The sequence below is a fragment of the Papio anubis genome, chromosome 17, assembly GCF_008728515.1.
Source record: "Papio anubis isolate 15944 chromosome 17, Panubis1.0, whole genome shotgun sequence".
In the NCBI taxonomy this organism is placed as follows: domain Eukaryota; kingdom Metazoa; phylum Chordata; class Mammalia; order Primates; family Cercopithecidae; genus Papio; species Papio anubis.
This window is the reverse complement of record NC_044992.1, coordinates 4611026-4624392: the sequence shown is the minus strand read 5'-3', so window position 1 is coordinate 4624392 and position 13367 is coordinate 4611026. Positions and strand designations below refer to the sequence as shown.

Below are 13367 nucleotides of genomic sequence, written 5' to 3'. Positions count from 1 at the left end.
GACGTCTAAAATTGAACCCCCTCACCCCAGAAGGCGAGAGGGTCTCACCTCTTAGGGTCCTCATAACGGCCATTATCGGCGCCGCCCCATCCTACCCTCTCCAGGCCAGCCAGGGTGGGGATGAATTAGGGGCCAGGAGACAAATTTAGACGGGCCCTCTCGGCTGGCGCGGCGCCCGATTGATAACGCTGGGACAGCACTTGTCGCCCGGCGTGGGGACTATTGGTCAGAGCCCTTCTCCCCTCCGACTGTGGGCGCTCAGCGCACGGCCCCAGCCCATCAATGAATGGGGTGGAATCAACAGTGAACAAAAATGAATGGACCGAGGACGGGTGGCTCTTTGTGAGCTTCTGCACGCCCGGGGTTCCTCCGGCGCCCCGCCGTAGCACTGCGGGGAGGTGGGTCTCTGCTCTCGGTAGAGATCTCCACCTTGCCGGCTCTGGGGCCAGTGCGGGGTCTGCCCCGAGCTCCTCTGCAGCCATGCCAGCCGAACGGCTGGGGTCACGGGGCTCGACTCGGAGGCCCTTCCCGCCGGCGCCGGGGCAGCCCGCGCCCGGTGACTCACCCCCGCCTCCCTCTCCCCACCCCTGCTCCCCGCCCCGCCGGCCAGCGCGGCCTCCCAGCCCCCACCTCAGGCCACCTGCCCCGCCACCCGTCCCGTCTCCCATCTCGCCCCGCCCTCTCATCTCAGGCCGCTCCTCCCGGGATTTTTCCACCCTGGGGTGGGGGTGCGGCGGGTCAGGGGTCAGGAGATGGCGGGCGGGGAGCGCCGCCACGTGCCCGGGTGCGGCCCCGCCCGAGCCCGCCAGTGACTCAGCCGCGCGGCTGTCGAGGAACACGGGCTCGAGGGGCGTCGGGGACTGTGGGGTTCGGCGTGGACGCCAGGGATGCGCGCCGCACTCGGGAGGAGGAGAGAGAAAACCAAGCCCCTTTCCGCCCGGGCCGCGCTCGTGACCTCGCGCCCCTAACCCAGGCTCCGGAAGCGGCCCAGCCCTCGGCGGCGGGTCGGAGAAGACGGCTTCACCGCGGCCGCCGCCCGGCCGCCCCGCCCTCCCCAGGTGGCGGCAAGCGCACATCTGACTGAGAAGAAACCCAAAGGGCCCGAAGTGGGACTTTCCCCTTCTTGAAAAAGTTGCCACTCTTGCAACTTGAGTATTCTTCCGCCTCGAAAAATAGCCCCGCCTGTTAAGCCCCGCGGGTGTCCGCGCTCAGTGACCTCTGCAGACTCAGGCCAAGGGGCACGGCCGGTGATCCAGACATTGCCTGCCCGGGGCGGGCGCGGCTGGGATATGGGATAAGGCCCTGGGCTAGAGCCGATCCAGAGAAGGGACAATCCTCTGGACTGAGAATGGGCCCTGGTGAACCTAACCTGCACTACCCGGGAAGACGCTGGGGACCGAAGTGGCCCCGGTGGGTGCCTTCAGCTATGAGAGCGACTAGGATATTTGGCCAAACTCCCTTTGCTTTCCTATTGAATAAGTAAAATCAAGGGTGGTGAGGCGGCGGCGTGCACGGCTTCGCCCCCGCCCTTTCCGCCAGGCGGGAGACACGTCCCCAGCCCGCCTTCCTTTCCCGGAGGGTCCACATGGGTCGAGTCGGGCGCGCTCCCGTGCAGCCGGCTCCGGCCCGGACCGCCCCATGCGCTCTCCCTCCCGGCCTTGGCGCAGGCGCAGGCGCGGGCACACGCGCCGCCGCCCGCCGGTCCTTCCCTTCGGCGGAGGTGGGGGAAGGAGGAGTCATCCCGTTTAACCCTGGACTCCCCGAACTCTCCTTAATTTGCTAAATTTGCGGCTTGCTAATTCTTCCTCCTTTCTCTTCCCTTCCTTCCTTCTGGCTCACTCCCTGCCCCGATAGCAAAGTCTGGTTTATATTCAATGCAAATTGGAGCAAACCCTACCCTTCACCTCTCTCCCGCCAACCCCCATCTTTCTACATTGCTTTCCATCGAACTCTGCAAATTTTGCAATAGGGGGAGGGATTTTTAAAATTGCATTTGCAAAGTTCGGTGTCTGGGCTGGCGAGTGGGGGAGGGAGGGAATGGGGAGTAGGCCCCGCCCCTACCGTCCTTTGCAAATAAAAATCTAGCGGGGCGGGGGGGAGGAGCAGGAAGTGGCGGTGCGAGGGCTGCTGCACAGCGAGCAGAGCCGCGGTCCGGACGGCAGCGCGTGTCTCGAGCTCTCCGCCTCCCCCCGCCCGCCAGCCGAGGCAGCTCGAGCCCAGCCCGCGGCCCCAGCAGCAGCGCCGAGAGCAGCCCCAGTAGCAGCGCCATGGCCGGGTGGAACGCCTACATCGATAACCTCATGGCGGACGGGACCTGTCAGGACGCGGCCATCGTGGGTTACAAGGACTCGCCCTCCGTCTGGGCCGCCGTCCCCGGGAAAACCTTCGTCAACATCACGGTACTGCGAGGCCTGCGGTCCGGGGCACTGGTCGGGCTTGGACCCTGAGGGAGGGACTTGGGTGGGGGCGGGCGCGGTCTAGAGCGCGCAGCGAGAGGCCCTGACTGGGTGCTTGCCCTGGAAGCGGCGCGAATGGCGGCTGCACGTGAGCGGGTCCCTCGGTTGCTCCTAAGTCCTATGCCCCAGGCGGCGGCGCCCATCCCGCCCGCTACCCCGTTTTCCGCGACGGGGCGTTACATCCGGGGCACAGGGCGGGGAGGGGCGCGGCGCCCGGTGCGGCGGCCCACTTCCGCCTCTCCCAGGGCGGGGTGGGGACGCGCCTCAATTTTAATTGGGGATTGGGATTGAGAGGTGACCCGGGGACCCTCGAACCCCCAGCTCCCCGTCCGGCCGCCAGCTCGCGCCCCTCTACCATTGTTTCCCCTGGTGCGGGAGGGAGCCCCAGGCGCGTGGTATTGGTCCCTTGCCCACCCTCTGTGGACTCCCGGCCCCTCCCAACTCCGTTAGAGAGGGCGAGGCCACCACACGCCCCCCCAGCTCAGCACGTTGGACTCAACATTCCTGCGAGGCCAATCCCGGAAGTCCCCTCGCCCTCCCTTCCCGCCATCCGGCGGGGCCTGGAGCAGGGGAACTTTGTGAGAAGTTCTGAGACAGCATAAGCGAAAGAATATGGGTTGACTACCGCTGCTCCCACCACCATCTCCCTGTCCACACTGCCCGGAAGTGGGGAGGGGGAGCGGAAGTTCGAAAGGGGGGGAAGGGGGTTTCCGGGCGGGAGGGGACCGGATGTGGGGGCTTGGGGTGAAAGGGGGAGGGGGGAAAAGGTTCCTGGGGTACCTAGACCCGAGAGCTGGCCTGCCGGGTCTAGCCCCCGTCCACCTTCAAAAGTTTTCCAACTTTCCCGGAAAGCCCCCAGGGGTCTGCTTCCTCTTGTCAGGGCAGACATACCTGGAGCTAAACTAGGTTACTTGGAGACCCAGGCGTCCGGGCCCTAAGAGCTCCTGCAGAACCTTTGACCAAATAAGGGCAAAGTTGCTTCTCTTGCCTCGCCCGCCCCCCTCCCTTCCCCTCTCCGCTTCTGCTTTTCCTGAAGGAGAGTTCTGAGCATCCAAAGACTCCTCACTTTTCTCACTGATTCCCTTTATTTCCTGGGTTTACTTTCCCCCATTAACACTGAGATCTAAATCTCTAGAGGAGTATGTCATCCCTTCCTCCCTGGTCCCATATTCTAGGTTTGAGAATCATGATCGTTTTCTGCACTAACGTTCCACAGTCCTCAGAGTTTCTCACAGTTTATTGATGGGTACTGAGTATATAACTTCGCGGGGTGGGTCTTTGGAGAACAAGGTGGGAATCTTGGTGCACTGACTAACTTGATGGGCGCTTGGTTCCTCTTCCAGCCAGCTGAGGTGGGTGTCCTGGTTGGCAAAGACCGGTCAAGTTTTTACGTCAATGGGCTGACACTTGGGGGCCAGAAATGTTCGGTGATCCGGGACTCACTGCTGCAGGATGGGGAGTTTAGCATGGATCTTCGTACCAAGAGCACCGGTGGGGCCCCCACCTTCAATGTCACTGTCACCAAGACTGACAAGAGTGAGTTCCTGAGTCTTACCTTTCCTCTAGCGCCAAGATCTCTCATGTACTGCCTTCTGGTAATCTTGAGGGTGCTTTCTTGTGTGATTCCCCAGCATGAAGCGAGTCAGACCAGTATTCTGCCCCTTGTCTGCTGGATGCTGGATGGAACATGGGATAGTCCCTCCATTTCCGTCTCAGTTCCTCATCTTGTAATTCGAAGTTGTTGAACTGCGTTACCTCTTAAGTTACTTCCTGCGTTGAGCTCGGATTAGAAACTGTTTTCTAGGAGTATAGGTAGATTGTTGGGGTCTTGAATCATCATTTAGTTAATCGTTTGAGCTCTTTTGTTAGCACCTGGAGGTGGCATGCTCGTCCACAGCCCTTTCTAGCCTGAACACGAGTCAACAGTCTATGAGCCTTTGACCCCTAAATTTTTAGTCTGTTCCTCTCCAGCATTTAAGCTTGATTTTCCTCTTTTGAAAAGCCTTATTGTTTCAGGGTGACTGACAGCCTGCCTGTGTGTGTGTGTTGGGGGGGGGTTGGGAGAGATGAGGTTGGGTTACAGCCCCCAGGGCTAGACAGCTGCTGAACAGCTGGCAGGGGGTGGAATTGTGACACCTGGGTCCTAGCCTCCTTTCTTTTTCCTCCTCCTCCAGCGCTAGTCCTGCTGATGGGCAAAGAAGGTGTCCACGGTGGTTTGATCAACAAGAAATGTTATGAAATGGCCTCCCACCTTCGGCGCTCCCAGTACTGACCTCGTCTGTCCCTTCCCCTTCACCGCTCCCAACAGCTTTGCACCCCTTTCCTCCCCCATACACACATACACCATTTTATTTTTTGGGCCATTACCCCATACCCCTTATTGCTGCCAAAACCACATGGGCTGGGGACCAGGGCTGGATGGACAGACACCTCCCCCTACCCATACCCCTCCTGTGTGTGGTTGGAAAACTTTTTTGTTTTTTGGGTTTTTTTTTTTTTTTTTTTTTTCTGAATAAAAAAGATTCTAACAAGGTGCTGTGTGATTTGAGCTTGGGTGTCAGAATGGGGGACAGGCACTGTGACTTGCCTCCTTTATCATGGCTTGGGAGCAGGAAGGTTGAGCCACTACAAGGTGCAGGAATTTGAGCTTCTGGCCAGGGGGCCCTGCCCCTCCACAGTGCCATTTCCAGGCCTAAGTCCTCAGTGTGCTGGTTAAATTGGTGGATAATGGAATAAAGCCATCTGGACCAGAGAATGGGTGCAGGCCTGCAGGCAAGGCAGGGCTAGTTGAGTCATCCTTGTGGGTGGGGCTCCCCCTGAGTCATAGCAAATGCCTGCTGGGGCTGTCCCCATGACTATAGGTTAGTGTCTCAGCATTCTCTTGCTCCTTATGGCTAAAGGGGTGATTCCCCCAAAGGGTTAAGTTCACCTAAAAATGATCTCACCCTTAGTCCACAAAAAACAATTTTATTAGCCCAAGAAGTGAAGACCCAGTCCCTTTCCTTGCCCCAGTCCCACCCCAATGCCCCTCAAAAGGATAGGTGTGGGTAAGGGAGCAGCTTAGGATGGAATGTCCCCTATCCCTCAACTTAGAAGACTGGAGGGAAGAAGACGGTCTGTGCAAATAGGTCACCAGAAGTGTACTTGTAGAGGGTTGTTAGACCAGCATAACAGGGGAAGAGGGAGGAGAGGGTGGGGGATCTGTTGAAGGCCCAGGAAAAACAAGGGGAGCTGGGGCTAGGGAACCAAATGAGGTGGGAAGAGTGGGGTTAGAACCCAAAAGTGGGGTCCTTTCTGAAGCAGGGTGGTCCCTTGGCTCCCCTTCTTCATCACCCTCCTCTTGCCCCTGAGCTTCTTCCTCTTGCTCTTCGTCCCCAGGACCACGATGAACAGGCTGCTTGCAAATGGGGCAGGTCTTCCGGGTCTGAGTGAGCCAGGGGTCCACGCAGCGGCTGTGGTAGGCTGCAGAGAGGAACAAGGTGAAGCACCTGGTGGCTGCCAGTGGCAGAGGGACATGGGCAGGCAGTGAGGGCCTCACCATGAGCACAGGGGAGTACCCGCAGCTTGTCTCCATCCTCATATTCATCCAGGCAGATGGCACAGACATCATACTGGTCTCCTGGGACAGAAAGAAAATAATCTAGTCCTTCACTGAGCCACCATGACCCAGAGCTAAGGCTTTTAAAGCCTTGCGAAAATTTTCCCTCACCTACAAAGCCAGTGGAAGAGCTAAGACAGGTAGGCAGGATAAGGTCAGGGCAGAACATGGAAGAATTTAGGGCTAAAAGGGACAAGCAAAGAGAAGCAGAGGTAAGAAGGGAAGTGGTTTTTGGGGAGGTGTGAGAGTGGAGATAGGGAGTGGAAGGGACGGAAATGGGCAGGGCTTCTGCCATAACCTTATACGGGCACTGGAGGCCCCAGGGCCTAAAGCCCCAGCCCCACAGTACCACTTTCTTCCTTCTCTAACTGAATTCTCCCCATTCCTCCCATTTTTCTGCTCTCTCCACATCCCCCATAAGCAAAGTCTGTCCCTCTATTGTTTGCCACAATTATTTCACTTAATCATCTTTGCTTTGCATCTCTCCCATCTTCACTGTATTATGGGTAAAAACAGGACAAGACAGCATCTCAAGCTGAAAATTTCTTACTGCCATCTTTATTATTTATTTTTTTGAGAAAGGGACTCCCTCTGTCGCCCAGGCTAGAGCACAGTGGTGCAATCTCAGCCCCCTACAACCTCCGCCTTCTTGGTTCAAGTGATTCTCCTTTCTCAGTCTCCCAAGTACCTGGGACTACAAGCGCACAACACCATGCTCAGCTAATTTTTGTTATTTTTTATAGAGATGGGGTCTCACCACGTTGCCCAGGCTGGCCTGGAACTCCTGGGGTCCAGGGATTCACTTGCCTCAGCCTCCCAAAGTGGTGGGATTTTTTTGTTTCATCATGTTGCCCAGGCTGGTCTCAAACTCCTGGGCTCAAGCGACCTACCCACCTCGGCCTTCCAAAGTGCTGGGATTACAGGCACTTGGGATTACGTGAGCCACTGTGCCCAGCCACTGCCATCTTTGTATACCCTATCTTCTGGGCTCAAAGTCCTTCAGAACCAGGTAAACGGTGGGAAAAGCCCTCTCCTCCCCTAACCCCTCACCCTTCTGATAGTCATGTGTAGGAATCTGTTTCAGTTGCTCTTTGGTAAGTCGATTCCGCTGGAGCCGTTTCCGGTGCTGGATACAACGAACTATCTGGTGGAAGAGGGGGTGGATGGACAAGGCTTAGGAATAAAACTAGACAATCTAGGACAAGCCACTCCCATCTCCCAACTCCAAATCCAGTCTGGCCTCATAGGCCTCAGTGCTTCCCATCATGTTCCCTCAGCTACTCACCATTACTGCTCCCATGGCCAAAACCAGCAGTCCCACAATCCCTGTGAAAGGGATGAGGTAATAGCCCAAGGGGAAGGTATTGTCTGGAACCAGAAGCACCCGAGCCCTGGAAAAGGACAACCAGTCTCAGCAGGGCAAGAAAGGCAAAGGGAGAAAAACAGAGGGACAAAGCAACTGGCTCTGGACAAAGCCCATAGGTGGGGATGGGAATGGGAAGAAAGTTAAAGAGGCAGGGAAGGAAGGACAGGAGGCTAATGGTTCGGGTAATGAGGCCTGGGCTCCAGGTTGGCATGGAACTGCCTGCTGAAGGAAGAATGGGAAGGAGGCATATGTCCTACCCCTTTTCGTAGACAAAGAGGGCACGCAGGTACTCGGAGCTTCTCTCCCCAATAAATACAGATGGGATCCAGATCTGCTGCTGGATTTCCTCTGCAGGGATCAAGGTGTTACTCTGGGGACTCACAACCTTCTACTCAAATCCTTTGGGAACCCTGGCATCTGGCACTTTCGCCCCAACCCACCTAAAGGATTGGCTTCTTTTCCTGAAGCCTTCAGCCTTCCCACCATCTCTGGGTCCTACTGAAAGCCCAGCTGTATAGATTCCTCCAGCCTTACCACTGTTCCACACCATGTTCAGAAGTTCATTGGAATTCACATTGTGTACTACAGCGGCACCATATCCAGCCTTCTGGGCATTTAGGACCTAGGGAGACAAGGCAGAGGACAAGGAGCCATCATAGGCCTGACTTGTCTTCATTCCTGGTGCCTTTTTTTACCCTCAGCTGCCCAGCTCCCACTCCACATTCAGCAACCTTGAGGTCAAAGTTGCAGTCGAATCTTCGAAGCAGCGCAATAAAGACTGACCCATTGACCGGGGCTGGGGGTGGTGGGGCAATGGGGCTGCAGGCATTGTCTGGGTGAGCCTCCACAAGGAACCCCTGAAGGATGGAAGCAAACAACAGTGAGATTTCTCCTCCCTAGGTTTCACTCTCTACAAGGACCACCAAACACACCAGCCCACATGCTGCACATCCTCTATCCTCACTTCCTTCTCCTTCCTGGGGTCTGAGCATCGCAACCTCACAACTTTCTCTTAGCCTCTTGAAAAGGTAATGACATAAAACATCCCTTCACCAAACTCTCCCATCATCCCTCTCGCTGTCCCAGATGGGCTAATCTGTACCCTAAACCGCAAGCTAATGCAATTACTTTGCCTTCTAATGTTCCGACTCTCAAGTTCTGTTTCACAGTTTCCTCTCCAACACTTACACAGAACACACTCCCTTCCCTTCAATTTTCTTTTTCTTTTTTTGAGATGGAGTCTCGTTCTGCCACCCAGGCTGGAGTGCAGTGGTGCGATCTCGACTCACTGCAACCTCCACCTCCCGGGTTCAGGTGATTCTCCTGCCTCAGTCTCCCAAGTAGTTGGGACTACAGTCATGCACCATCATGCACAGCTAATTTTTGTAATTTTAGTAGAGATAGGGTTTCACCATGTTAGCCAGGCTGGTCTTGAACTGGGATTACAGATGTGAGTCACCGCGCCCGGCCTCTTCAATTTTCTAATTACCCATCTCACAAACAACTCCACTGCTACTACGGCCCAACTGAGTTCTTGCTATGTGGCAGTCTTTGGGATGAAGTACTACAAAAATTGCGTATCTAATTTAATCTTCACAATAACCCTAGGAAAACTTAAAATATCCCATTTTACAGTAAAACAAACTAAGGCTCAAAGAGAAATTAACTTGCCCAAGGTCATACAAGCAATAGCTTCTGAGACCCTCTTGATAAGGACCGTTGATCCTACCTTCCGTCTCTGTCCACTTTCAGTCTCCCTGATAACCTCGGAGTTCCAGGGGTGGACACTTTGTCTTCTCCCTCTGGATTCTGGATTCTACACTATACGTGCTCAGTTCCTAACTTGATTTTCCTACCTCCAGTTTCACCCAGGACAAACCTCCCCAACCCCAGCCCAGGATGGAAGATCTTGCTAAATATTAAAAAAAAGAAAAAAGACAGAAAAGGAAGGAAAGGGGGGGAAGGAGAGGAAGAAAGAAAAGAAAGAAAGAAAATCACCTGGAGTCCCTCTTGGCTCAAGGTAGCCCCAAACAGAGCTGGGAGGTCTGCAAAGTCCATGCTGGCATTGTGGTCCGAGGTCTGCGGACAAAAAAGGCAATGTTCCCCTTCAGCCTGCAACCCTTCCCTTCAGCGCCCTTGCCTCCTCCGTCCCTCGGACTCACCGCTCGAATGAGCCCCCGGATGGGGGCCGCTCCCCACAGCACAGCGGCCACAACCACAGGAAGCGGGAAGGCTGCAGGGTGCATGGCAGCGGGAGGAAAGAGGCTGAGGAGGCCGCTCGTCCTGGTAGCAAGGAGCAGAAGCGGAGTTCTGCGCCCTCCCTGCCCCTCCTTTAGGATCCCAGGGGTCCAACCACCCCCAGGTCCCACTTCCCAGCTACATGGAGGCGCCGGGGAAGGAACCCCGACTCAAAGAATGAGATATCCAACCCGTTTAGTGGAGCTGGGTGAGAGGCACTAAACGTATCCTTTTCTGGTACGGGGATAAAACGGGGAAAGGGGACGGAGCCTAACACAGGTGACAGAAAAACTTCGGGAAGGGTGGCGGAGCTCAAGGAGGTGGGACTTCCTGCCAGGTGGGCCGTGTTCCCAGCCTCTGGAAAAGGGCTTCCGGTAGAGAAAGTCAGGCCGCTTTCAGCATTTGATGCTTGAGATGAAGAACTTTCGGTCCTAAAAGGCCGGTTAAAAAAAGGTCAGCGATGGAGGGAGTGCCTGTGGAGATGGAAGGAGCACTGGTGGCCCAGAAGACGACCTAATAAAGGTGCCCGGAAACCTGGAGCCTCCTAGTTTACAAACCTCTCCTCCCGCTAGCCGCTGCCACCGCTCCTTCAAATCTCGCGAGAGTGCTCACCACCTCCCCCGTCCCCTCGCTGCTGAACGCTTGGTGTGTCTATCGCGAGAGCTCTCCTACTCTGGTGAGCCGTACTCACTCGATCTCGCGAGACCTTGAGACAAACTCATCTCTATTTTCCCGCGATTCCAATTTGGTGAAAACTGCGCCTTTCCTCTGGTTTCCTAAATCAGTTACACCCCTTCTCGCACGCTTCCCTCAAGCTCCTCCTTCAGCTCCGCCTTACTCCCGGCCGCCTTTGCGCTGCGCGCCTGCGCCCGCGCTGGCTTCCAGCGGGTGCCGGACCTGAGAGCCGGAGGGGCGTGCGCGCGCCCTCGCCCTGTTGCGCGCGCGGTGTCACCTTGGGCGCGAGCGGGGCCGCGCGCGCACGGGACCCGGAGCCGAGGGCCATTGAGTGGCGATGGCGGCGACGGCGAGTGCCGGGGCCGGCGGGATGGACGGGAAGCCCCGTACCTCCCCTAAGTCCATCAAGTTCCTGTTTGGGGGCCTGGCCGGGTAAGCTCAGGCCCCAGGGATGGGAAAAGAGGAGGAAGGGACGGGTGCAAGGAACCGGGCCCGGTTCATCTCTGGGTCTGTTGCAGTGAACTGTGCCGGCACGGGGTCAGCGTGATCTCCAGCGTATTACGAGTTCCCCAATAGGCTGCTAGGGCCCCATGCAAGGCCCCTTCTGGACTGCATGCGGGGTCGTTGCACAACCCCCGCCGGGCCACCTGAGTTTCCCAGCGCATTGCTAAGCTTGGCCGGGCTACAGGGGATTCCAGGCCATTAAATGGCTCCTGGAGGACTACCTGGAGTCCTAAATCTTGGATGCCCCTTCGTCCCCTCCCTGTGTCGGACTGTGTGCAGCCCCAGGTCACTGCTTGACTGTCATGAAGCTGCTTGGAGACTTTCATTGCATGGCCCCGCCTGGACAACTAGACTTTTCAGACCCGTTGCACTCGGTGTACATATAGACTCTTATACACATGCTCACCAGCATCGTGATTCTTGAATCGCATGGCAGGCCCTGACCTTTGTAACCTCTTGCTGCCAGGCTCCAGTGGGCACTGGTAGATCTGGAATGCCTGGCCCTTCACTCCACCTCTATCTTCCCCCAGGATGGGAGCTACAGTTTTTGTCCAGCCCCTGGACCTGGTGAAGAACCGGATGCAGCTGAGTGGGGAAGGGGCCAAGACTCGAGAGTACAAAACCAGCTTCCATGCCCTCACCAGTATCCTGAAGGCAGAAGGCCTGAGGGGCATTTACACCGGGTATTGGGGCCTCAGGATGGAGGGTAGGCTGTGGGTTGGTAGCTCCAGACCTTGGCCTGATATGCTGACCCCTCTGCTCCTCAGGCTGTCGGCTGGCCTGCTGCGCCAGGCCACCTACACCACTACCCGCCTTGGCATCTATACCGTGCTGTTTGAGCGCTTGACTGGGGCTGATGGTACTCCCCCTGGCTTTCTGCTGAAGGCTCTGATTGGCATGACGGCAGGTGCCACTGGTGCCTTTGTGGGAACACCAGCCGAAGTGGCTCTTATCCGCATGACTGCAGATGGCCGGTGAGTTCCAAGTCTGAGCCTCACCCCAGCCCCATTCCCTGGAATCTAGAATGAAAGGACCACTTTTCTATCCCACATCTAGAGCAGAGCGTTTACCTGTTCTGGCCTTCCTTTCTTTGCATCTGTGGGGCCCTGTGGGCTATCCTGATCTTGACCTCTTCCTGCCTTCTCATCAGGCTTCCAGCTGACCAGCGCCGTGGCTACAAAAATGTGTTTAATGCCCTGATCCGGATCACCCGGGAAGAGGGAGTCCTCACCCTGTGGCGGGTGAGTGGAGGGGCTGGAGACTTGGGGGCTGTGAAGTCCGGTTTTAGGGGTTTCTGACTCTTGCCCGCTCCCCTCCCTCCAGGGCTGCATCCCTACCATGGCTCGGGCCGTCGTCGTCAATGCTGCGCAGCTGGCCTCCTACTCCCAATCCAAGCAGTTCTTACTGGACTCAGGTGAGACCCAGAGCTGGGCCCTTAGCTCCCAGCCTGGCCTGAGCCACCTCTGAGCTGACTGCCACCCCCGCCTCACCTCCCCCAGGCTACTTCTCTGACAACATCTTGTGCCACTTCTGCGCCAGCATGATAAGCGGTCTTGTCACCACTGCTGCCTCCATGCCTGTGGATATTGCCAAGACCCGGTGAGTGTGCAGTCTGGTCCTGGAGGTGGGTGGGAAGGTGTCCTTTCGGTCTCTCATGCCCCTGCCGCCTCCCCTTCAGAATCCAGAACATGCGGATGATTGATGGGAAGCCGGAATACAAGAACGGACTGGTGAGGAAGCCATTCTGGGAGCCTGGGTGGGGTGTCAGATCCCCTGGGAAAGGTGTGAAGGCAGCTGGGTAAGGGGGATGGGCCCTAGAGTCCCAGCCCCAGCGCCCTGCTTGTCTGTGTCTAGGATGTCCTGTTCAAGGTTGTCCGCTACGAGGGCTTCTTCAGCCTGTGGAAGGGCTTCACACCGTACTATGCCCGCCTGGGTCCCCACACCGTCCTCACCTTCATCTTCTTGGAGCAGATGAACAAGGCCTACAGGCGTCTCTTCCTCAGTGGCTGAAGCGGCCGGGGGCTCCCACTTGCCTGCTGCGTCTATGGCCACTGCGCCCTGGGGGCCTGGGCTCTGCTGCCCTGGACCCGTCTATTTATTTCCCTTCCACAGTGTGGTTTCTTCCTCTGCGGTAAAGGACTTGGTCTGTTCTACCCCCTGCTCCAGCTTGCCCTGCCCATCCTGATCCTGTGATGTCTCTGTCCCTGGCTATTCTTGCAGGGAGCTGGAAAACTTCCTGAGGATTTCTGGCCTCCCCCTGGGTTTTAGTTTCAGGGCACACAGGACAGCAGAAGATCCCCCTTCTCATTGGGGAAACCAAGGCAGAACTGAGGGGACAGGGAGAAGCAGAAGCCATCAAGATGGTCAAAGGACCTACAGAGGGAGATGTGGCCCTTCCTCCCCCTCACTGAGGACTTAATAAATCGGATTGATGACACCAGCCCCAAATCTGGAGAGTCTGGGGGGTGGCTAGGAGAGGGGAGGAGACTGGACAAAGAAGCTGGTGCCCCTGGAGAATAGGAACTGGAGT

At 56.8% G+C, this 13367-nt stretch overlaps 3 protein-coding genes across 10 annotated transcripts; 2 read left to right on the top strand and 1 right to left on the bottom strand.

Annotated features, from left to right (window-relative positions):
* The first annotated feature begins 1570 nt into the window (after positions 1-1570).
* On the top strand, positions 1571-4984 carry PFN1 (profilin 1). The gene is made up of 3 exons (XM_009189435.4): positions 1571-2399; positions 3800-3992; positions 4631-4984. Exons 1-3 carry the CDS (start codon positions 2268-2270, stop codon positions 4726-4728), a joined length of 423 nt encoding a protein of 140 aa, XP_009187699.1. The 5' UTR covers positions 1571-2267; the 3' UTR covers positions 4729-4984.
* Positions 4985-5403: 419 nt separating this feature from the next.
* On the bottom strand, positions 5404-10504 carry RNF167 (ring finger protein 167). 5 transcript variants are annotated; one of them, XM_021928599.2, is made up of 10 exons: positions 10350-10504; positions 9583-9653; positions 9419-9499; positions 8152-8277; positions 7955-8042; positions 7678-7768; positions 7340-7445; positions 7105-7198; positions 5995-6075; positions 5404-5918 (listed from the first exon to the last, which is right to left on the bottom strand). In XM_021928599.2, the coding sequence occupies exons 1-10, from the start codon at positions 10378-10380 to the stop codon at positions 5614-5616; spliced, it is 1074 nt and encodes a 357-aa protein (XP_021784291.2). In that variant the 5' UTR covers positions 10381-10504; the 3' UTR covers positions 5404-5613. The 5 variants fall into 5 exon arrangements, with proteins under 5 accessions (XP_021784291.2, XP_009187696.2, XP_003912210.2 ...); XM_009189432.4 differs by having other exon boundaries at positions 9583-10089; positions 10350-10489; XM_003912161.5 differs by lacking the exon at positions 10350-10504 and adding an exon at positions 10216-10327 and having other exon boundaries at positions 9583-10089.
* SLC25A11 (solute carrier family 25 member 11) lies at positions 9765-13279 on the top strand. 4 transcript variants are annotated; one of them, XM_031657296.1, is made up of 8 exons: positions 9765-9866; positions 11368-11520; positions 11605-11811; positions 11988-12078; positions 12161-12251; positions 12337-12436; positions 12516-12567; positions 12692-13279. In XM_031657296.1, exons 2-8 carry the CDS (start codon positions 11369-11371, stop codon positions 12845-12847), a joined length of 849 nt encoding a protein of 282 aa, XP_031513156.1. In that variant the 5' UTR covers positions 9765-9866; position 11368; the 3' UTR covers positions 12848-13279. The 4 variants fall into 4 exon arrangements, with proteins under 4 accessions (XP_031513156.1, XP_021784292.1, XP_003912207.1 ...); XM_021928600.2 differs by lacking the exon at positions 9765-9866 and adding an exon at positions 10070-10180; XM_003912158.4 differs by lacking the exon at positions 9765-9866 and adding an exon at positions 10497-10765.
* The last annotated feature ends 88 nt before the right edge of the window (positions 13280-13367 follow it).

What these genes read in the sequence shown, in the direction of transcription:
- SLC25A11 (XM_009189434.2), top strand. Translation starts at nt 10,671, where the DNA reads ATGGCGGCGACGGCGAGTGCCGGGGCCGGCGGGATGGACGGGAAGCCC. An exon ending in CTGTTTGGGGGCCTGGCCGG is followed by an intron (nt 10,766 to 11,367) that starts GTAAGCTCAGGC and finishes ATCTTCCCCCAG; the next exon opens with GATGGGAGCTACAGTTTTTG. An exon ending in GTGGATATTGCCAAGACCCG is followed by an intron (nt 12,437 to 12,515) that starts GTGAGTGTGCAG and finishes CCTCCCCTTCAG; the next exon opens with AATCCAGAACATGCGGATGA.
- PFN1 (XM_009189435.4), top strand. Translation starts at nt 2,268, where the DNA reads ATGGCCGGGTGGAACGCCTACATCGATAACCTCATGGCGGACGGGACC. An exon ending in AAACCTTCGTCAACATCACG is followed by an intron (nt 2,400 to 3,799) that starts GTACTGCGAGGC and finishes TTCCTCTTCCAG; the next exon opens with CCAGCTGAGGTGGGTGTCCT. An exon ending in TGTCACCAAGACTGACAAGA is followed by an intron (nt 3,993 to 4,630) that starts GTGAGTTCCTGA and finishes CTCCTCCTCCAG; the next exon opens with CGCTAGTCCTGCTGATGGGC.
- RNF167 (XM_031657295.1), bottom strand. Translation starts at nt 9,666, where the DNA reads ATGCACCCTGCAGCCTTCCCGCTTCCTGTGGTTGTGGCCGCTGTGCTG. An exon ending in TACACATGACTATCAGAAGG is followed by an intron (nt 6,238 to 7,104) that starts GTGAGGGGTTAG and finishes TGTCCCTTTTAG; the next exon opens with CCCTAAATTCTTCCATGTTC. An exon ending in GGTACTCCCCTGTGCTCATG is followed by an intron (nt 5,919 to 5,994) that starts GTGAGGCCCTCA and finishes TCCTCTCTGCAG; the next exon opens with CCTACCACAGCCGCTGCGTG.